Raw genomic sequence first — 22,596 nt, 5'->3', positions numbered from 1 at the left:
CCACCTCCTTTGAACTGTAGGGAGGTGTCGGCATATATACTACAGCATGAAGTAACTTGTCTTTTAGTCACCATGTTGTCATACTGGTTTGATCACATTCCATAAAATGATTTAACAAGTAAAGGGCCAGCCAGCTCGGAGGTGCCAGGGATCCTTCATACTGAGTCTGTGGGGAAATGAAGTGTTTTAACACCACATTATGTTATAACACTGCATTATGTAATAACGTAATAATAAATTATTACCTAATGTGGTGACAATTTCCGCTTTTTGTAATAATTTCCGCATTTTGTAACACAATTTTTCTCATCTTGTAATATATTCATTACATATTGTAATATATTATGACATCATGCAAAATTTATTACAAAATGTGGCTGCTACTTTTTTCTTGATGGAAATGTAAAAACATGGTGCATTATGTAATAATATATAACAGGTTGTTCTTTCACTGTAAATGTAAGAACCCAATATATTGAATAACTAATTTTTCTCTACAGTATTAACCAGGAGCACTGACTCACAGATTAGAGTTGTGAAAGGGTGTGCACAGAAAAATAGCATGGCATGGCCCATGATAGCAGGGTATTGGCTGGATTCTGCCAATATATGGGGGGCCACGGGAAGACAGCCCGTGAAGGTGGACCTGGAGCCGTAGGCCTACAGCACATTGTTGTCTCTTTGACAAGACTGAAGCCAAATTATAGGTTGAGCAGAGAAATGAGTGAGTTTTTATGACTATAACAGTGCGTTATGAACAGTTGCAAAAGAAAACAGCACCAACAGCCCTACCGTGGTGCTAACGGTGGGGCACTCATCTACACGGCTGACCCGGGTCCTTTGCCGACCATTCCCCATCTCTCTTTCCCCACTCACTTCCTGTCAATTTGCTTGGAAACCCTTTTTTCATATTATATGACATGTAAAGGTTTTGTGGTAAGTTTGCAGTGAAAACACCTTTATGCTGCAGTGAAATGTATACATGTTTAGATGTATGCATTTTAATGCCCTTAAAGGGCAACTCCTGCCAATTTCATTGTGCTGTTGTATTGCTCACGCTACCCTTGACTTGTCAGTACCCGGTGACGCCACATTTTTTGGCTCAGCCCTTTCCGAGATATGAGCTATTCTAATGGGGGCAACTTTTGTTTACATTTCAAAAAAACATTTTTATTTATTCCCAAAAACTTCCAAAATGTTATGCAACATCAGCAGACAGCTAGCAAACAACGATACCTTTTGGGAAAATATTTGGAGTAGGCCTATGGTCATTTTTAAAAAAATGTAAACAAAAGTTGCCCCCATTAGAATTGCTCATATCTCGGAAAGGGCTGGGCCAAAAACTGTGGCGTCACCGGGTATTGACAAGTCAAGGGTAGCGTGAGCAATACAACACCACATTGAAATTGGCAGGAGTTGCCCTTTAAAGATACACTTTGTAAGATTTTTTGTTGTTTATTTCCAGAATCATGCTACCCATTCACTAATGTTACCCTGTTCAAGTATTCATTATGACTGGAAAAATTGCATTTTTCATACATGAAAAGGGGGGTCTTCTCCATGGTCCACCATTTTGAATCTCCAGAAATAGACATTTTTAGCTGGAAAAATGACTGTACTTGGGCCATACTAAAAATATTAGTTTATTACTTAGTAAACTTCCATGAAAAGATCAAATTTGGCAATAGGCATTCCAGTTTCAATTAGCAGCATAGTTGCAGTACATTTTTTGACAATTTCCTGCACAGTACCTTTAAGATCTGTCCTTGTACATGGGTTCTAAATTTTTGTTTTCCCCTGGCTGCGCGAACCTAGCTGCGCACAACTCAATCTCTGATTGTTGGAAACCTCTGTCGGTTAAAAATGTGCTCACGTGGTTGGCTGCCAGTGTCTTGCCCCTCCTCACAACATCGTGTTTACAAACACTGTGAACCCATGTATAGGCTAGGCTAGGGGGAACCGCCATTCCGACACTTTTATTTTTGATATCGCCATTCCGAAAGGTTTACCTAGGCTATTTGGTCTTAAGGGGGACTGTCCAAGCGTTTGGTGCTGAATGTTCCTGATATTTGACCGTTGAGTAGCTACAGCGTACCGCCATTTACATCGGCCTTCGTGACATTGCACTTAAAAGTTGCTCTCAAGGGGAGCTGTCCGCGTATGTGGTGCTGAAATCCATTGCGGCTGCTCCACTTGGAACGTGTTACAATATTTTGCATTTTTGCACAAAGCTCATGCTCTCATTAAGCTCCAAGTAGAAGAAGATTCACGTAACATGCTTCAATTGGAGCATCCGCCGCGAATTTCAGCATTACACATGCAGACAAATATATTGAAAAAAGGGTTTCCAAGCAAATTGAATTCCTCAGCAATAGCCAAACACCTCACTCCATGCAATTTGGGTTTTGTCCACATTGTTCCACTGAAATTACACTGGCCATGTTGGTGCTGTTTTCTTTTGCTAGCCTACTGTTAACGTAGGGCCTACTGTTATAAAAACTCATTCATTTTTTCTAAAACTATAATTTGGCTTCAGTCATACCGGTCAAAGAGACAACAATGTGCTGTTTATTTGTTTACTTGTTGGATCCCAATTACCTGTAGCAATGTCACCACTATTCCATGGGGTCCACGTAGGCCCTATTCAACAAAATCAGTTCACCAAAGTAATGTCATTAAAAGTTACAACTGAAGATTAAACAAATAATCAATTCAACAACACATTACTGTGCGGCCTACATAATAAATGTGTCAACATGAGCCAGACTGTGATGTTTTACATCTGAAGAGTTCAGATGCAAAACCCCCTAAGTGCCTTTTCAGAAAATAATCAGAATCAGAAATGGAGTTAGGGGGTTTTGCATCTGAACTCTTCATGGGAAGATGCAAGCAGCTATATCCATAAAATACACAAAATGCATACACACATACCTACATCTGTCATTATAAATGTTGTAATGGGTAAAATGAAAGTGAATGCCAAAGCGCCCACTTTTCACGGCCCCCTTCCTGTCTGTGTACTGCATATTTCAAACGCATGCCAGCCTGGACTTGTATCTGCAAACCTGGAATTTTGTATGTGTAACCCAACAAGGTAGATAAACCCAGGTGGTGCCGCTGGTATGTCTTGTGCTGTGTTGAAATGTAAGGTGGCATACCAGCAAGGATACACCAAGCCTTGAGTGATTGTGTCCGTCATCATTATTGTCTTTTGAGGTGTCAGTGCTGGTTGTTGGTTTCTGGTTACAGGTGTTGTTGATTTGGGACTTTGCTTGGGTCTCTCCTGAAACGTTCTGAGACAGGAGAGACAAGATGTGCATGTAAGAGTGCAAGATCTGCTTTTTTAAAAAGATTTTCTTTTTGACTTTTGTGCTTAATTCATGATAGGACAGTGACAGAGGGACAGGAAGCGAATGGGCAGCGAGAGATGTGGAAGGAGTGGCAAATGACCCAGGCCAGAATTGAACCCAGGTCACGGTGTAGACCTACTGTCCTACCTAGGCCATGGTAGGGCCAAGATCTGCTTTTGATGGATGGAGAGCTTTGTGTTCATGCAACCATGGGTGCCGCGAGGGGGGGAAAGGTGTTACAGATTCTAAGGGCCCGACAACACTGACAGGGCCCCTGGAAGGACGCTGATAACATAATTTGACATTTTGAGGGCCCAAAATTTTAATCTTTCATGGGGCCCAACATTTTTAGTGGCGCCCCTGCATGCAACTCTAAAGTAAATGCGCTGCCGGGGCTGACGAGGCACCGTAGCAGGTCTCTCTTTCAGCAGGAGTGGCTTAGGCTACAGGATGCAATACTGTACAGACAGCCAGAACTGCCACAGCTGAGGTTAGGTTAGTGAAATAGTTGTGCAGCGCTACCAGAGATTCTTAAAGTATATAGAGATATGCCAATGTAATAGGTTGCTATGGGCACCTAACATGACCAGGTTCCGGTCTTCCTAAAGGGGCATGTCATAATACTCTTAGCATTGAATAGAACAGTCCTTAGGTCTGCCTAGGTCTGCCTAAAGGGGGATCCCCCCCTCCCCCTTGCAATAATAGAACCCGGAAACAATGGGCCAATGGAACCTCTCTCTCTCTGCTCTCTCTGGCGCTACCTCCAAGCCTCCATACCAGTCTGTTATAACTTCTTTGCTCGATCAACAAGTCAAAACAACTTTACAGAGGAGATCCCTGATGGTGAAACCTACAATACTATGGTATGTCTCATTAGGTGTGGCGGTGGTAGACTCAGGATCAGCAGTTGTGTAAGGCACCTTGTGTTTTTTTCTGGCATGATATGGTTTTGCAACGACTGTGATTACAATGCCAGAAATGCATGGAAGGGACAGCCAAATATTCTTCTTCTACCAAAGTTCTGGAATGCCCCAATTGGAGTGCAAGGACACTGTGGTTCTACACCTCCACGTCCAGTAAAATGGGGCTTCTTCCCTGGTTGGCCAGCCAGAATAGCTGATGTCTGATATGCCAGGAGGCACATACCGCAACTCATGGACAATGTTAATTGAGCTCTAGCATGAACATTAATTGGTGGGTAGCAATAGCTGCCGCATTGGAAACCTTGGGGTTCCTGTCTGATGTGTGTTTTTATGTCCTTCTGTATTACGTGACTGTGGACCAAGAGTCCGGCAAATAAACTGAACTGAATTGAATTGATATGGTTTATCTTTAAAGAGGCCATAATTCTACACTACTATTCCAATATTTGTTCATAATCCTTGATGTGCTCGGACCTGGTATGTAACATTATTTTAGCTGGAAAGTGATGGTGTATTTCAAAGCATGTTATTGTGCCTAAAAACCTCACTGGAAAATGCATTATTCCACATTAAGTGGCCTGTGTAAAGACCCCATTTTTGACTTCCTTTAACAATGACACAGAACAGAACAGGGACCCCCAACTTTTAATTGAGATGCATGAAACAACAGAGAACAACACTGGTGCCATGGCAACATAATAATTATTCCTTACAAAACACAGACAGGAACAATGAGGCAACTTACTTCCTAACACATGGATTATGTCAAAATAGCACGCACGCACACACACACACACACACACACACACACACACACACACACACACACACACACACACACACACACACACACACACACACACACACACACACACACACACACACACACACACACACACACACACACACACACAGAATGAATGACAACAGAGATCCACATCAGCATGAAGACAGAAACTTTACAGTATTGTGCCCATTAAACACAACTCTTTCACATTCACACTCAACTCTTGCTAGGATTTGCACAAATCCTGGGGCCATATCCGCATTTAAACACAGAAAAGTGGTGATTCCAAACATGATAGTCACAGTATTATCATCACAGAGAGGTCCAGGGTTGTTGCCTCTCCTCATAACAGACCATAAGTCCAGTGTGAAAATGCACCCCCCCTACGCCCCAGTGCTGACTCCGCTGATGGAGTAAGCCGGACATGAATGGGACTGCTGAGTATCACAAGAAATCTGGCTTAGCTCTCGCACGCTGATTGTTTGACCAGCAGGTATACTATACACTACAGATGCACTATGCTTTTTTTCTTATAATCATGTGGTTTCATCCATTCAAATGTAATACTCCAGCATCATATATGTAACAGTGATCATCTCGCTGACACACTGCATCTTAGATTGTTAAAGAACAATTCATGGAAGTTTATTTGATTGAGAATATCCATCAGCAATATTTTGACCGCACCCCTGACACACCTGCCAGAATGATGCTTGGGTCAACTTCATTACACTTTCAGGTGACGTGACGTGAGGCACACCTTAAAAATCGTGTTGCCTATGAAATTATGAAAAACTGGATACACCAAGTGTCCAACAGCTGCAGATTGAAATACTACTCCTGGACAAATACAGGACAAATACAGTATGCATTGATCTGTCTTTTTTCTACCATTACAGTTTGCGTTGGCTATGTCAGGAATGGATGATATACGAACTTGATATAATGAGCGAGTGAACTGGAGTGTTTACATCCCGCACCGCTCGTGGGCTCGTTAGACCGGTATGGTATGGTAGGAGTGGCCCCCGGGAAACTCCTACCGTACAAGAGAGGTTTCCAGTTGACTTATGGGTTGAGTTCTGTAAAGACGCACGGCACGGTGATCGACATTGAGTGAAATCCGAATTTGAGTGTCTGCGTAACGCATGAACGACACGTTAAAACAATCTCTCTTTTTCACAACAGAGTTTTTGCCTCCACGGAAAAGCTCACAAACTGCACATGATGGACGACACCACCAACAGTCAAGGTAAGACAACCCCTGTTCTTGAGAAAACGAGGTAACATCTTTCAAATACCGTGTCGACTTCCCAATGTCACGTGAAAAGAATTGTACTGGGCATGAAGTGTGTCTTCATCACTGATACAAGAGACAGTGTTCATTCATTCAAGTTTCAATTACTCTATTGCTCATCATCATCATGTAAACCGAGCAATCACATTCCTTTTGAAATGATAGGTAATCTCATGCTATGCTCTGTAAGATGGTAGAAACTGACGGAAACATGGCAGAAACCTAAATGACATTGATATCCACAATGCAGGAGTGGGTAACCTAGGCTATTGAGCGGTGAAATGAGGAATGCTTTAATTGCCTGTAGGTGATTCCTAGACGTGTTAAAGAGGTGGGGCAGGTCAGGTGGTTTCAAATATTCCTCTGCCCAGGCCAAGGCTGGTGCTATTGCTTAATGGTCCAGGAATGCTTTAAATATTCTAAAATAATAGATTATTTTATTCTTTAAAAACTCTTATCACCCTATGTCTGCATTAAAAATGAAAGGCAACGGCGTCCAACTACAAAGCGCAGTATCCTTGATGTAGGCGATGCATTTAGCCTAGGACAGCCAAGGAAAATGTAACTGTCCAGCTGTGCGCAATGAAACGAATCCTCTAAAATGAGTCAATCAAAAATGCACACAACGTGGACATGCATTTCCCAATGGTTGCATTTATGGGATCAATTAACGTTAAATGCAAGCATTCTGTCAGATATACGAAACTGTAGCCTTTATTGGCATAGCACAGATTAAAAAAACCAGTAAGAGAGAGAGATGGAGGGGGGTGGGGGGGTGGGGGGGGGTCGCTGTTCAGGGACATGACCCAGGCCGGACTCCATCCTAGGTGCCCATGGGCAAGTCCATTCATGGATGGGTTCCCTAACGCGCTGCGCCACATAACCTCTGTAATGTCACAATAATATACTATAACCATTTCCCCAAATTTGACATTAGTTTGCTTGTCGTAATATCGTGCGTAATTGTTTGGATTGGAGCCAATGGCAAGGTTGGTCTGTATTGGCCATGAACCACTAGATGGCCCCCTACCTTTGCGCATCACAAGCGCTCATTCTGAAGCGAGTGTGCGTAGCGTTCCGTGGGACCCGTGTCCTCAACCAGATATTCTTTCATTAAGTCGGTGTCATGCTGAGGTCCATGTTAAAAGTTTTGGGTTGCTGAATATTTAATCATCTCTATGAACGCTGTCGCCTAATCTGAACTCCATATGCGGTATTGGCTTCACATTGGCTTCACGGCTATTGTGGTTTGTTTCATGGTATGATGTATTTATCATGGTCAGTTATATTTATCCTTTGGGAAAAGTATGTCACTTGTTCATAGGTCCCTGGGTTGTGCACATTGTAATGTTTGGTAGTGCAATATGACGCTTCGAGCAGTGAACTTTGAATAGGGCTAGTACACGCCCCATGGACCTGATATCCAGGGAGCGTCTCCCTGCACTGCTCAGTAAACAATCGATCTCCTAGCACACAATTTGGAGAAGGAAGGTGACATTATGCAGTGTATACAAAGAGAGCCGAGAAGGACAAAATCCGAGGAGTTACTAGCATATGAACAAAGCAAGAAAGTTGCGCAAGTCAACATTGATCTCCTGGGTAAGCTGCGATGCAACAAGCAACTTCAAAAGCATGCCTTTTTCTCAGAAAATTTTGCTCAATGCTGAACTCTTGACTCATTTGTAGGGTTTAAGGAGCAAATGATATAGCGTTTGTCGTCATCGGGGAGTACATATAGTTTTTGTTTCATCAGTTACCACTTTATACACATATGTGTTTGCTGATATGGTTGTCCCAGAATCGGGGTGGAAAAGACATCCTGAATTGATGTAGCAGATGCTCGGTTATGTCAGAATATTTCTGTGGAATACATCTGCCAACCTCTTGAGTGTAGTTCCACATGATTCACTGCTTGAACAACTGGTTACCAACCCAAATGTAAATATACACACAACACATTTAGCTGTCTAGCTCTTATTTTTTTGTATGCACCAATACGACGTTAGAATGCCAAGTTGGAAGAATACGAAGTTAGAATGCCATACTAGGACAATGTAGGCTAAATATGCGCATTACAGATTACTCACTTCATAGAATAGAATAGAATATAATAGAATAGAATAGAATATAATAGAATAGAAAGCCTTTATTGTCATTATACAATGTATACTGAGATTTTCTGGCTACAAGGCCAGAACCAATAGGATGAAGAACAGCTTCTTCCCCAAAGCTGTTACAACAATGAACTCACACTTACTGGACAATGTTCATCTATAAAGGACTGTGCACTTCGTAGGGAAGCTAAAATCTCAGTATACTTTGTATAATGACAATAAAGGCTTTCTATTCTATTTCTATTCTATTTATTCATATTTCATAATGATGTTCTTCTGTTGTCCAGTCTTGCACTTTAAATGTCTGTATTAGTATTGCATGAGTAGCCAACTGCTGTCTATCTCTATACTGTCTGTCTATTTCTGTAGCCTATGGGAAAGTAAGAAACGTCATTTCAATTCTTTGTATGACCAGTGCATGTTAAGAAATTGACAATAAACCCACTTGACTTTTCACATGGAATCTGTGAAATTTGGATTAGTGGATTTCAAATAGATCTGGAAACGTGTGTGTGTGTGTGTGTGTGTGTGTGTGTGTGTGTGTGTGTGTGTGTGTGTGTGTGTGTGTGTGTGTGTGTGTGTGTGTGTGTGTGTGTGTGTGTGTGTGTGTGTGTGTAATACCTAACTGATGTGTGACATCAAAGTGATTGGTAGGCAATATGTCATCTTTATCTGTATATCTTTTTTTTCAAAGGATTGCGTGATGATCCAAACCTTAAGTTTCTGCTGAGCGGAGGAGATCTGCTGAAGGTGCGCTCCAGCAACTGGAAGAAGACACGATTTTACAAGCTGAGGGAGGACTGCAAGACCCTGTGGTACGAGTCACACAAGAACATCAGACCCGTCAAACCCAACTGTGAGTCCTGCTTCAGAATAACCACCAGCCGCCCCACATGTGTGTGAGCATTTTAGTTGTTGTCACCACTCTTGTGTATCTTTTGGCTTTGCACAAAGGCCAGGTGGTGGTTTTGTTTTGTGAGCTGTTGCGTAAAACAAATCTTGATTTCCCCAAGGTTGCAATCACAGCACCTGCCTCACTTTATATCAGGTTATGGTTGAAGGAAGGTGTTGGGTTGTGTGGTGTATTTCCCTTCTATTGTTGAACATCATTATCCACTAGTAGGGTATATTAGCAGACTTTTTGTAGGAACATTTGAGTGCAGTCTTGCAATTTGCAATCTGACATATAAAATATACATTTCTATGTATAAATACAACACATGTACCATATCTGGGAATGGTAGAAGTTTAACCAGGCTGAGGCACTGTAAGAATAGTGTCCGACTGTAGTGTGCATCTTTGAAGACCTAAATGCATTCACACAGTTCCAGCTTTGCTGTATTATAGCACATTTCAAATCCTTCAGTTGTACTCTGTTCTGTTTAGTTCTTTCTGTGGCTGGCACCACAGTTTCTAGATCTTCAGGACAGCTGATGGTCCACTATTGCATGTGTATTGTGCGTTTATATCACCCTGTGTCAGACACTTGACCAAGTGTACGGTAGAGAAGCATGCTCTTTTTAGTTAAACTGTAAGCTATGGTCAATTCAATAAATTGTAGATAATTCCCATGGAGATGCTTCCTTTATTGCTGTTATATGGCCAGCAGGTAAGTGAGTCAGATGGCTGTAATAGATAATCTAGGAGGGGAAGTGTTTCTCATTAGACAATTGGTGGCAGCACAGCTAGTCTGATTCATGTGAATGGGTAAAACGTTGTGAGTGTGTGGTATCGTGGTTCTCTTTCACAATCACTGAAGACTTTACTTCCTGATTCCCAATGCTTTGTCAGTATTTATGTTTTCCAGTAGCCTAAACCCATACACATTTAACATAATAAGAATGTGATTACTCACATGGCCACAGCACACATCTATACCAATGTATCCTCTGTCGGTACTAACCAACAACAAACGATAGAGCTGAATTGGCAGAAAGCTGAGTCTGTGAAATGCAGAAATGCAAACCGTCTGTTGCATGGACTCCTAACGCTGTGCTTCCCTTTCGTTAGTCATGGTGGAAGACATTGCGGCGGTGAGACATGGCCGTCAAACAGAGGGACTGAGGAAGTACACAGACGAAAAGGTCGAAGGTCGGGCCTTTTCCATCATGTTCAAGAGTCGTCGTAAGAATCTGGACTTAATCGCTAGCTCGCCAGAGGAAGCGAAGCAATGGATCACTGGGTTGGAAAAGCTGATGTCCAACATTGGCAAGCTCACTCATCAGCAGAAGACTGAGCAGTATCCTTTTGATTACAGGATTTCTGAGAATGGGTTGTAGTGTAAATGCATGTTAATGAATAATAAGACTTACATTAACCTAGTATCATTATACACCTGACCTGTAAGATTTTTGAATTGTTTGGATAGATATCATGCATTTGACTTATTGTGCTGTAAAGAAATAGTTTACGACAACAAATATTTATAGTTTTTTTCTGATCAGCGACCATCTCGTCATCCCCAACACACCTACCAGGTGAGGTTTGCCAAACGTCTCTGGGTGTGCGACAAAATCACAAGTTAACCCCTTAGCGCAGAGCTTATGTTATAACCTTACTGTCACCAAAATTATAATGTCTATGTCTTAATCGGTTACTTAAGGCTATGGGTAATGTCATAGCAATGTTGTTATGATGTAGTTGAGTATTTTCAGCAAATAGTGAATAGGCCTGCCGGCGACCCCATCTGCACTAAGAGGCTACAAAATCCCTCGCCCATTGTATGTACGTAAAAGCCTTACATCAGATGTTAAGCTGGATCTTCAACCAGATGCGCAAAGCAGATAAGGACGGCAACAACAAAATGTCTCTGAAGGAACTGAAGAGCTTCATGCGTCAAATCAACATTGATGTGGACGATGAGTATGCAAGCCAATTGTTTGAGGTAATGCTTTTCAGACCTGCTCTTATTGTGAATACAAACATGGGCCTACCTATGTTTAACAAACATATGTCAAACTTGTCCAAGTGTGTGTGTGACTCAGGCATGCAGTGTGACACACTCACACACTGTAGAATACAGTCTTCTCTGAAATAGTGTAATATGCTCCATCATCATCGTCATCATGACACAAAACATCCCATGTCTTTCAGCAATGTGATACGTCTAAGTGTGGATATCTGGACGGCAAGGAGATTGAGCACTTCTACACGGTCCTCACACAACGCGAGGAGATTGACGTCATCTACGGGTCTTTTGCCAACTCAGGAGACCTGATGAGCGCAGAAGACCTGAGGAGGTTCCTGAACACAGAGCAGAGAGAGGCAGTGGACCTGGATCATGCCATCAGCCTAATCAACAAGTATGAGCCAGACGACACTGGTAGGTGCAACCGAAGGCTTGCTCAAACTCAGGAAATTAGAAGTTGCTGTCTTTGTGTACGAGTCCAATAGTCAACAGTCATCAGATGGAGTAGAAAAGACTACACTCTCTTGGTTATTCCCTTTATTAACCCATTGATGCCTAAAGCACCGACAAAAAACGCCTGCTGAATGCCTAAGCCCTTGTCAGGAAAGTTGCCCTCAGCCTATAAAAACCTAAATACCTTCGCCTCTGATGCACATAAAAACATGAAATAAGTAGCATTTAAACCCTATGACCCTGATCTTGTATTACAATGTGTTCATTCCGCTGTAACATACCCACATTTTTATTTAAAAAGCTAAAATCTCAAGAGCCTGAATGCAGCGTATGTGTCTCCAGGCACCAAAGGTAAAACAACATATACGAGTCATCAGGCTAAAATGGGTTAAAAAGTTTGATGCGCCATGTCCAGGTTACACAGAGATGCCTTTCGTCGCAAAGCCATACGCACATGGACTCAGTGCATTCAACATTTTTTTTAAAGCAAAGAAGATAAGCTAAAGCTGCCGTCTTTTCTATTTAATTTTCAACTCCGTTTTTTTGACTCGCCATTCAAAGATGGTGCCATTTGGCTTTTTTATCTGCCTTTGTGTTTGTCCGCCCAGTTGATTTGCCAGTAACTCAGTTTGGGGTCCGCTGTGGCTCCGTTTGGTTTGGTTTGTAGACTAATGCTGTATTGGGACTTGAAACATACTCGTACACTTTCATTACAATCCAACATAGCTTCACAAGCTGTCACCCACAGCATTGGCTATATCAGGGCCAGGATGCCATTTCTGGTTGTGCTTGTTTTCTACAGCCAAAGAGAAGAAGATGATGACCAAGGATGGTTTCCTGATGTACCTGCACCAACCTGAGGGTCTGATTTTCAATCCTGCCCACAAGAGTGTGTACCAGGACATGACTCAACCTCTCAATCATTACTTCATTTCCTCCTCTCACAACACATATCTGTTGGAGGACCAACTGAAGGGACCCAGCAGCACTGAGGCGTACATACGGTAATTGACTAGACTATCATGGCCATGGCCAATCAAGGAATAAATAATGCTACTACTATGTAGTTTTAGTAGCAGCTACTAGTATCTGCTAATGCTAGGTCTTACTCTTAGCTACTATACTAATTCTTCATAATATTTATATTATAATAATGTTATAAATATAAATTGTATAATACAATATTAATATGAATATTAACATTAATATTACTATAATTTATGTCATCCTTCCATACATTTTTATACTTACCTTGTTTTCTCTCATTCGCCTCTTTGTGCACAGCCGCTATTAAAATGTTGTTGTTACCAAAATGGTAACGACTATGTCTAAGTAATCTGCTCCTCAAACTTCTCAGTAAGTTCTAGCTATGTTGTTCAATATGTAGTTCAGTTTTTTTCACTAATAGTGAGTAGGCAGATGGGCCCATCTGCACTACGTGGCAAAAGATTTATGGACTAAGATACCTTGAAATCAGTAAATCTTATAGCTGTTTGATGTTTATAACTCCCACCATCACCCCTTCCCTTCCTAGGGCTTTGCTGAAGAGCTGCCGCTGCGTGGAGCTGGACTGCTGGGATGGGTCAGACGGCGAGCCGGTCATTTACCACGGTTACACCCTCACGTCGAAGATCCTCTTCAAAGACGCCATCAAAGCCATCAAAGACTACGCCTTTAAGGTACAACACAGATCAGGCTAAACACAAACAGATAATTGGAGCGCTTCTGGGTCTTCACCTTTTTCCTTGGTGCTCATCAGTGTAGGGGCTCTCAAGTTTAGTCCAGGAAGAGAAGTTCTGAGGCACTCAAGGTTGCGATTTTCTAATACTTTTTTATTTGGCTACAATTGCCTACGCATTTCAGACTTAAAGGCCTTCTTCAAGGCTTCTTCAAAGCACGCCCTGAAGGCCTTTAAGGCTGAAACGCGTATAGGCAATTGTAGCCAAATAAAAAATATTTAAAAATCGCAACCTTGAGTGCCTCAGAACTTCTCTTCCTGCACTAAACTTTATAGTTTCTTAAAGACTTAGCTCCAGTTGTGGCTGTTGATAAGGTCTGCCAAAGATAAAACTTTACTTATACTTTACTTACAAAGATTAAAACTAAACTTTATAGATCAAGCTAAAGTGCTCTGGTGCTTTACCAGGGTAGTGTTTTATTGGACAACTGAGTAATTGAGTCACACACTGGGTGACCACATTCCTTTCCAGAGAAATGCCCCCAATTACATTTTAGTAGACTAATATAGCAATAAAGCTGTTATAAATGGCGGTGCATAGAATCAAGTTTGCTCACTCAAGTGGAGCTTTAATTCGGTCATGAAGAAGAAGCAGTATCCCTCAACAATAGCCCTTTATTATATACCAATATCACTGCTGTGTGACCTTATAAAAGGACACACGGTTTACCGTTTTGTTCCTTATATTACACCTGAGAATATCCATTGATCCCTTCTTCGGAGAATAGATCAAGTGCAGCTGTAGTTCAATCACAAAGAAGTTAGTAGAGTAGAATAGTAGTAGAGTAACTTTATTGATCCCCAGGGGGAAATTCAGGTGTCAAGTACCTTACATGAATACACAGATACACAAATGCCTACATGGACATTTCAAGACACATATAACACAGGTAATAGGCAGGGAGGGGGAAATAAAAATTGAAGTAAAGAATAAAAAGGTAATTGTGCAAAGAACATTCTGTGAGTATCCCTCAACAATAACCTTCTCTTGTAGGTACCTGCCAACATTGTGTGTTACTTTAAAATACAACTTGAAGAAACTCCCGCACACTGACCATTTCGCTGTTCTTTCTTTAATAACGACGTTTCGGTACTAGACCTTCATCAGGCATTCAGGATTGCCTGATGAAGGTCTAGTACCGAAACGTCATTATTAAAGAAAGAACAGCGAAATGATCAGTGTGCGGGAGTTTCTTTAAGTTGTTGCAGAGTGACCCATGGGTCATCTCGACGCACCTGCCAGCTGAGGTGTGCGAAAAAAGTCGAAATTTTACTTTAAAATACACCACTTTTTCTGTTGTGTTTCTTTTATTAGACATCCGAGTACCCAGTGATCCTGTCTCTGGAGAACCACTGTAGCGTGGAGCAACAGAAGCTGATGGCCCAGCACATGATCTCCATCATGGGTAGTGCCCTGGTGACAAAGCCCCTCGGGGACCAGATGCCCACGGGATTCCCTTCTCCAGAGGTGAGGACGCGTTCCACCGGTGCTAGGCAGCGTTGATTTGCATCCTTTAAGTGACCAATGCCCATGAGCAGGTGTCATGTTTCAGCAGCTGCCTGCTGCGGATGTAGGCCCAGCTCATTAGAATGGGACGAGCGGGATGCCATTATCATCACATTACCATGTCTAAGTTTAAATAATGCATTCAAGGGAGTCTATACTGTATATGCTATTCGGTGCTACATACGTAGTTGTGTTGAAGGTGAAGATTGTGAACTGCACATCTCAGGAAAAGGTGCAGGACAAAGGCCGACTGTAGCTTTCAGAGTGAGGAGCCCGCACAATTAAAATCCCTTTTGTTGTTCTTTTATTGTTTAATGGCTGGGTTACGTTTCGACTCAACAGTCTTCCTGGCTGGATTACGTTTCGACTCAACAGTCTTCATCAGATTGAATCCGATGAAGGCTGTTGAGTCAAAACGTAATCCAGCCATGAAACAATAAAAGAACAACAAAAGGTGATTTTAAGTGTGCTACAAAGTTGTGTGTAACATTAGTGTATAAATGCCTGGTTGAGGTTTGCGCTTTATTAGAGGTGAAAGGCAGATGATGCTGGTGACAAGATGTACATGCCACTATAGATTGTCATTCTCAAAGACCCAAGAAGTTGTCACTTTTGATAGTATCCTGTGAAATTACTTTGGAATTGGGTTAAAATGTATTTTGCCATAGTGTTAATTACGGATAGCATTTTTTCTTCTGAATTGCTACATTCATGGTAAATAGGTTTTTTTATTATTATAATGATTTTGGAAGGATTTATGCATTGCTCATCTAGAAACTCTCTGAAAATAAAAAATAATCTTTGTAAATTCTACAAATTAATATGCAGAGAGCAGAACATTTGGTTGCCAGTATATGTAGATTTAAAGTCAATGAATACCTTGAGTTCTCAAACCATGCTTCTTGCACAGTTTTTAGAATGGCATGTCTGGAATTCGAACGGCTGTTTATCATACAGACCCAAGCATTCCGCATCTGGCGTGTTTCTACATGACATGCAGCTGTATCTCTGACTACACTGAACACTGCTGTCCACATGCTGCCTGCATATGTTGCCCTTATGAAGAATGAATGCCACAACTCTATGTATAGAAGAGGCTTTTGAGAGTGGCAAATGTCTGTAAATACTCAGCCTTCACATTTAGGTGGTAAGCCACTGTGGTGGTGCTGAATCAAAAAATCAACCATAATTGCTATGCCTATGTGTTTTATTTTTCATCACAGAGGAATTTAAAATTATATCTGACATAATATTTGTTTTCCTTCAGAGCTCTCAGCTGAGGCGTGCCTTTGTTTGGTTAGACCGCACCTCACAATGGTCCTTGTTCTCCTTTTCCTTTTCTTTTTTTTCAGAGCAGTTAAGGCAGCAGGCGCCATAAACTGTTTTGAATGTATATTTTCAGTGCTGTAAACTACTGGGAAGTAGGTCATTAAGGCATTGGTATTGTTATTGTTATTGTTATTACATAATAGCTAATCGCCAAGAATGGGCTGCTGTGAGCGAGTGGTTAAGGAGATTGGCTTTGCATCAGACGGTTGCAGGTTCAAATTCCACTCTATCTCACTCCAAGGCTGAAATGCCCTTGAGCAAGGCACCTAACCCCACACTGCTACAGGGACTGTAACCAATACCCTGTACTTAAAATAACTTTAAGTCGCTGCTTTGGATGAAAGTGTCAGCGAAGTGTAATGTAATGTAATGTAATCCTCCTGCCTTGTTAATTGCCCCCAAACATATAGAAATGTAGAGAAATGGGAGCAATATGGTGTATCTGCAGTATCTATGTGGTGGATTTATAACAACTTAATTACAAGAAATTAGGCCCAGGTCCACTGATGTACCGTCAGCTACATATTTCATTATGACTGGTGCAAACAACTTAAAATCAAAATGAGTCTGAGCGTATTGCATATTCATATCCATAACAGTATCAGCATGACCTAAGCAATCTGTGTGTGTGTGTGTGCGTGTGTGTGTGTGCGTGTGTGTGTGTGTGTGCGTGCGCATGCGTGCGTGTGTGTGTGTGTGTGTGTGCGTGCATGTCTGTGCAGGAGCTGAAAGGGAAGTTTTTGATTAAAGGAAAGCGGCTGAACAAACTGGAGGATAGCTTTGCAACAGAAGCCAACACTGCTGAGGACGACGTCACTGAGGAAGAAGAGTCTGGCGATGATGAGGAAGAAGATCAGAAACCAAAGGTACAGAACTGGGGCCTGTACTAAGAAGCTGGTTCAGGAGTAAACCAGGTTAAGTTAAGAAGGAAATCACCTAATAGAAGAGTCTCGATTCCTCATTTTTGAAAATGAGGACTTGGCGCAGCTGTGACTTAGTCGGCTGGGTACTGAACTGCTACCAGGGTCATTTCCCGATCCTCCCCGTCTCTCATGTTTTAACACTATTTAAGCCATTTTACACCAAATTGCCCCTTTAACGTAAAGGACCAGTTCGGTCCATTTCAACATGCAGTTGTAATGCTCACACTACCCCCTGGACTTGTCAGTACCTGAGGTTTTTTTTCCTTCTTCTTCAGCCTTTTCCGAGATCTTGGTCATTGTAATGGGGGCAGCTCTTTGTTTACATTTCATAAAAACATTTTTATTTATTCCCAAAAACATCCGAAAGGTTATACAACATCAGCAGACAACTAGCAAACAGCGGTACCTTATGGGAAAATATTTGGAGTAGGCCTATGTTCATTTTTTTTTAAAATGTAAATAAACGCTGCCCCCTTAAGAATAGCTCATATCTCGGAAAGGGCTTAGCCGAAAAATGTGGCATCACCGGGTACTGACAAGTCAAGGGTAGCGTGAGCAATACAACAACATATTGAAATTGACTGAACTGGTCCTTTAATCTGGTTTACTCCTGAACCAGCTTCTTAGTATAGGCCTCTGCTCTCTGGTTGAATTGTAGAGAAGGCCAACTCTACAGTATGTAAACTTTATGGAAACTCTATGCAACTCACATCATTCACATGATTCACCCTCTGAAGTTCTGTGGTCGTGATTTGAAGAAGCAATCATCATTTGTTGTTTACGACGACATGTTTTCTTTGGTCTTACAGAAGAGTAAAAAGCTGAAATTGGCCAAGGAACTGTCTGATATCGTCATCTACTGCAAAAGTGTGCACTTCCATGGCTTTGAGGATGCCAAGGAAAACCTTGGCTTCTACGAGATGTCTTCCTTCAAGGAGGGAAAGGCAGTAAAGCTGGCCGAGGAGTCAGGTAATATATTTGGTGTTGACAGGAAGCCAGGGCCGCCACTACACATAAGCAGAGTACGCAGAGTGCTAAGGGGCAAATGTTGGGGCACCAATCACTTTGGCCACAAAATTGGGGTCTCTGAAATTGAGATTGACTAAAAACGTCATGAAAAAATATAGAATTACATTACAAAACATATAGTTATCAATTAGTAGATCATATTTATTATTATTTAATTGTGTGTGTGTGTGTGTGTGGGGGGGGGGGGTGCTCCTGACCAGTTGTGCTTAGGGCCTTCAAAACATTAGCAGCGACCCTGCAGGAAGCCTTGGCTCCCATTATCCAGTTCCCTGAAGAGATTGCAATACATTACTTTTGCAGATTGCATTTGTCCAAGGATAGTGTCTTACTTCTGTGTACAAGAACATCACAAAGCCTCACCCACAATGGCAGCTTGCCATTTCAAAGGTTGTGTTGTGATCATTGATTATATACCGGTACCTGGATGACATCATAGCAGATAAAAACAGCACAAACTGAAAGATAAAAGCAAATCAAGGGTGAGGTGTAAGCATGTTTTTTTTTTTCTCTGTTACAGCACGTCCATATATCCACCACAATGTTGACAAACTGAGTCGCATCTATCCGGCGGGCCTGAGGACAGACTCCTCCAACTACAACCCTGTCCCTCTCTGGAATGCTGGATGTCAGTTAGGTAGGTTACTGCACATGGGGCAATGCTTTAGCTCAGTGATTCTCAAAGTGTGGTCCAGGGACCCCTTGGTGGTCCGCAACAGTGCTCAGGTGGTCCGCGAGAGGAATTCTACTTTTCCGAGACGAGCTAGCTGTAGCCTTTATTTGTAAACGAATTACAAACCTAAACATAGCTGAAGTCACCACAATTAGCAGTGTCAAATTAGCACCCGTCAACTGTCAATTCAGTTGACAGGTGGTCCCTGAGCATTTTGGATTGGACCAAGTGGTCCTCGGTTTGAAAAGGTTTGGGAAACACTGCTTTAGCTAATGGAGAAAGTAGAAAGATCCGCACACTGTTGCAACTCCTGGTTTATTATATGCAACATTTCAGCCTTCATCATGGTCTTGGTCAGGTGTAGGTGTGTGACCTGAAGAAGGCCGACAGGCCGAAACGTTGTCACATTAAAAACTGTTTATTTAACTTGAGAGTGTGCGGCACTTCTCTCCTCCTGCAGGTGCAGGTGTGTGCCAGTGTTTGTGATGCAATGCCTGAGGTGGCATAGTCCACACAGCACGCAGGGCTTGACACTGGCACCAGCCTACCAGCCAAATGCTGGTAAAACTTTGCTGTGGCTAGTAATACTTTCAGTGTCACTAGCCAATTTGGCTAGCAGCTTTTTTTCTGTTGTTTGACCCTTGTGTATCAATTGTTTATTGTAAGTTCAAGACAAAAGCTCACCAACTCAGTTTCTATTTGCTTGATATACTTCCATGTATAAAGCTATACAATCATCTTGCCTTAGCACCTTATCTGCTGAGGTCAGACGTAGGCCGACACCATCATGATAAAGGGAAAAAACCATTGTAAAATCTGTGGCCAGTGGAATATCCGAATGTCTAGTGACTGAGGAAACCCACTAGCCACAGCGGCCGGTAGGTGAAAACGTTAATTTCAAGCCCTGACAGCATGGTGACACATCTGCCTGCAAAGCCATTCATAGAGTTAAGGGATATGTAACATTTGCTCTCATCTGCCGAAAAGACAAAAGAATGTTTTTTTTTATTTATTTCAGATGTTGTGATGAACTATTTCAGCATCATATCATTTATCTCCTTTTTTTGCTTCCCTCTTTCATTTACTCCTTCCTTCCCGTCAGTTGCCTTAAATTTCCAGACTTCGTGCCACGAGATGGACGTGCACCAGGGTCGGTTCCTCCAGAACGGCCTGAGCGGGTACATCCTGAAGCCAGCGTACCTCCGGGACGGCGCCACCGAGTTCGACCCCATCACTATGGCCCGAGGACCATGGCTTCAGCACAAGAAATTTCACATTATGGTCAGTGCCCTGATCTTCCATGTTAATTCCCTGGACCGCAGAGCAAACCCAGTATAATGCTAATACACAATCACCAAGAACTGTTGGGTGCTTTGAGATGTTTTAATTTGATTTAACATGGTATGTTGTTTTTACTAGGTGATCTCTGCTCAGCAGCTACCCAAAGTCAATCAGAAGAAGTCGTCCATCGTTGACCCCTTGGTGAGGGTGGAGATATACGGTGTCAACAGTGATGTGGCGCAAAGAGAAACAGAGCACGTTGACAACAATGGTACAATCTATACCCAGCTTTGAGTACAGTATTAAGAATTCCTGTGTTTGGTGCCTCTCACACACGCAAGCCCATATACAGTATATCCATTTTCCATTGTTTTTGAATTTGTTTTGTCTTCTTTGTGTTTAGGATTTAAGCCGATGTGGAATACGACGTTCAAGTTTGATGTCTTTGTGCCAGAATTAGCTCTGGTACGCTTTGTGGTGGAGGATTACGATTCCACTTCTGGCAATGAGTTTATAGGGCAGTACAGTCTACCCTTCACCAGCATACAGTGTGGTAAGTCTCACATCTGCAATGTTCACTTTGAGAATTCCAGTAATGTAATAATAATACTAATAATAATTGAAGAGTTCAGATGCAAAACCCCCTAACTCCATTTCTGAAGACCTGCACTTCTATATTTTTAGAGAACCCAGTTGTTGGTTTGGTTTACATTCATGTACTTGATAATATATATAAATAGTTATATTACATCAATAAAATGTAAAAATATGCAATTTTGATAGCTTTGTATTAAATAAAAATTAATTAAGATTATTTTCTGAAAAGGCACTTAGGGGGTTTTGCATCTGAACCCTTCAATTGTAATAACTTTATTTGTATAGCTCAATTCACACAAACATGCAGCTCAATGTAGTTTCGTTTGTCTGAAACATGTATAGAATGCAAAGTTGCATGAGGGAGCCACAAAAGCTTCTTTGTAACTTGGAAAATAGCTTGCTTCATGATGTCATACAGGATGCAATAAGTCAAAAGGATTCGTTATGTGTATTTCCAGGGTATCACCATGTGCCACTGCTCAACAAGAACGGGGATCTCCTACCCTCAGCTGGTCTCTTTGTTCACACGATGATCACAGACGAGGGGGCACAGTCATCATAACAGTCGGAGCTCAAAATATTCACTTTAAACAGCAGTCCAAAATCAGCAAAAGAACATTTGCACTGTGAATTTAGCGCTTGACAACAACTGTATTTGGCCTTTTTTGAAACAGTCTTTCTGAAAAGCACTCACAGGCATTGCACTACCATTCAAGAATGAAGAAACCAATATGAACTCAAATCACTGCCATGTTTGACCTTTTGGTTATTTTAATCGATTTATGCGGTGAAATGTTTTAATGTACATACAGTGGAAAAAGGTCTCAGCAGTATTTGTATTCTTGAATATTTTTGATAATGATTTCTTTTATTGTGCATGATTGATATATTACTGCAAGACTTATCATTTGCTTTCGTTTGCTTTTGCAAAAAAGGTGATTTAAATGTCATGCTCAGTTCAATTTGCAAATATTTAAATAACAAATCATACCCATTTTCAGCCACTTGTGCTGGTAAACACAGGGCAAAGACTTTCATAAAGCTTCAGACACATTACTGACACAACCATATTGAATTGTCATTTTATATACCTAAACATTTACTTGTGATTGTATCTGTACTGAGTTAACCACAGAACCGTACTTTAACTTTATAGTCGCATTTACACATGCAGTAAATGTGGAATCAAAACACTTAATGACAACTGTGTTGTTACACTTACTCGGTCGTTTTGCTGTACCTACATGTCAAGTGATGTAATAAATAGTGCTTTTTGCATTTTATCATTGTTAGTGACTTCAAAACAGAAACCAGTGTCACTACATAAAACCTATATTCTGAGACAGCCACTGGTAACAACAGAGAAATGCATAAATAAACAGTTGAAACACCCTGCTTCATATAAATGCCAACAATACATTTCCATACTGTTGTGATAATGAATGTGGTCTTAGGTCTTTCATTAGGTTGGCAAAAGCGCCCCCTTGTGTCAACAGTCTGTACACTTGAATTACAGGCCAAAAGCCAGGATGCAAGTGAACAACACACATTTTATTTGCGCTTGCACATGATGCCATTGCCCTTACTCTTGATAGTGCCAAAGTAAGAATACTGATAAACTTAATCTTTTACTGTTCGTAAGGGTTGGAGGAGGCGTCACCCAACAGTCTTTTTCTTCCTTTCAAGGGTGCTG

General features: G+C 41.5%; 1 protein-coding gene across 2 annotated transcripts; it reads left to right on the top strand.

Moving 5' to 3' along the window:
- The first annotated feature begins 6,140 nt into the window (after window positions 1-6,140).
- plcd1b (phospholipase C, delta 1b) lies at window positions 6,141-22,531 on the top strand. Of its 2 annotated transcripts, none has more exons than XM_063219099.1 (15): window positions 6,141-6,309; window positions 9,163-9,324; window positions 10,479-10,707; window positions 11,223-11,352; window positions 11,562-11,790; window positions 12,632-12,833; window positions 13,364-13,508; window positions 14,883-15,035; window positions 17,126-17,269; window positions 18,136-18,295; window positions 18,873-18,989; window positions 20,128-20,306; window positions 20,445-20,577; window positions 20,710-20,859; window positions 21,362-22,531. In XM_063219099.1, exons 1-15 carry the CDS (start codon window positions 6,282-6,284, stop codon window positions 21,463-21,465), a joined length of 2,265 nt encoding a protein of 754 aa, XP_063075169.1. In that variant the 5' UTR covers window positions 6,141-6,281; the 3' UTR covers window positions 21,466-22,531. The 2 variants fall into 2 exon arrangements, with proteins under 2 accessions (XP_063075169.1, XP_063075168.1); XM_063219098.1 differs by lacking the exon at window positions 6,141-6,309 and adding an exon at window positions 7,672-7,953.
- The last annotated feature ends 65 nt before the right edge of the window (window positions 22,532-22,596 follow it).

This window comes from Engraulis encrasicolus, chromosome 16 (genome assembly GCF_034702125.1).
Source record: "Engraulis encrasicolus isolate BLACKSEA-1 chromosome 16, IST_EnEncr_1.0, whole genome shotgun sequence".
NCBI lineage: Eukaryota > Metazoa > Chordata > Actinopteri > Clupeiformes > Engraulidae > Engraulis > Engraulis encrasicolus.
The sequence above is the reverse complement of the archived record's forward strand: the minus strand, read 5'-3'. Positions and strand labels throughout refer to the sequence as shown.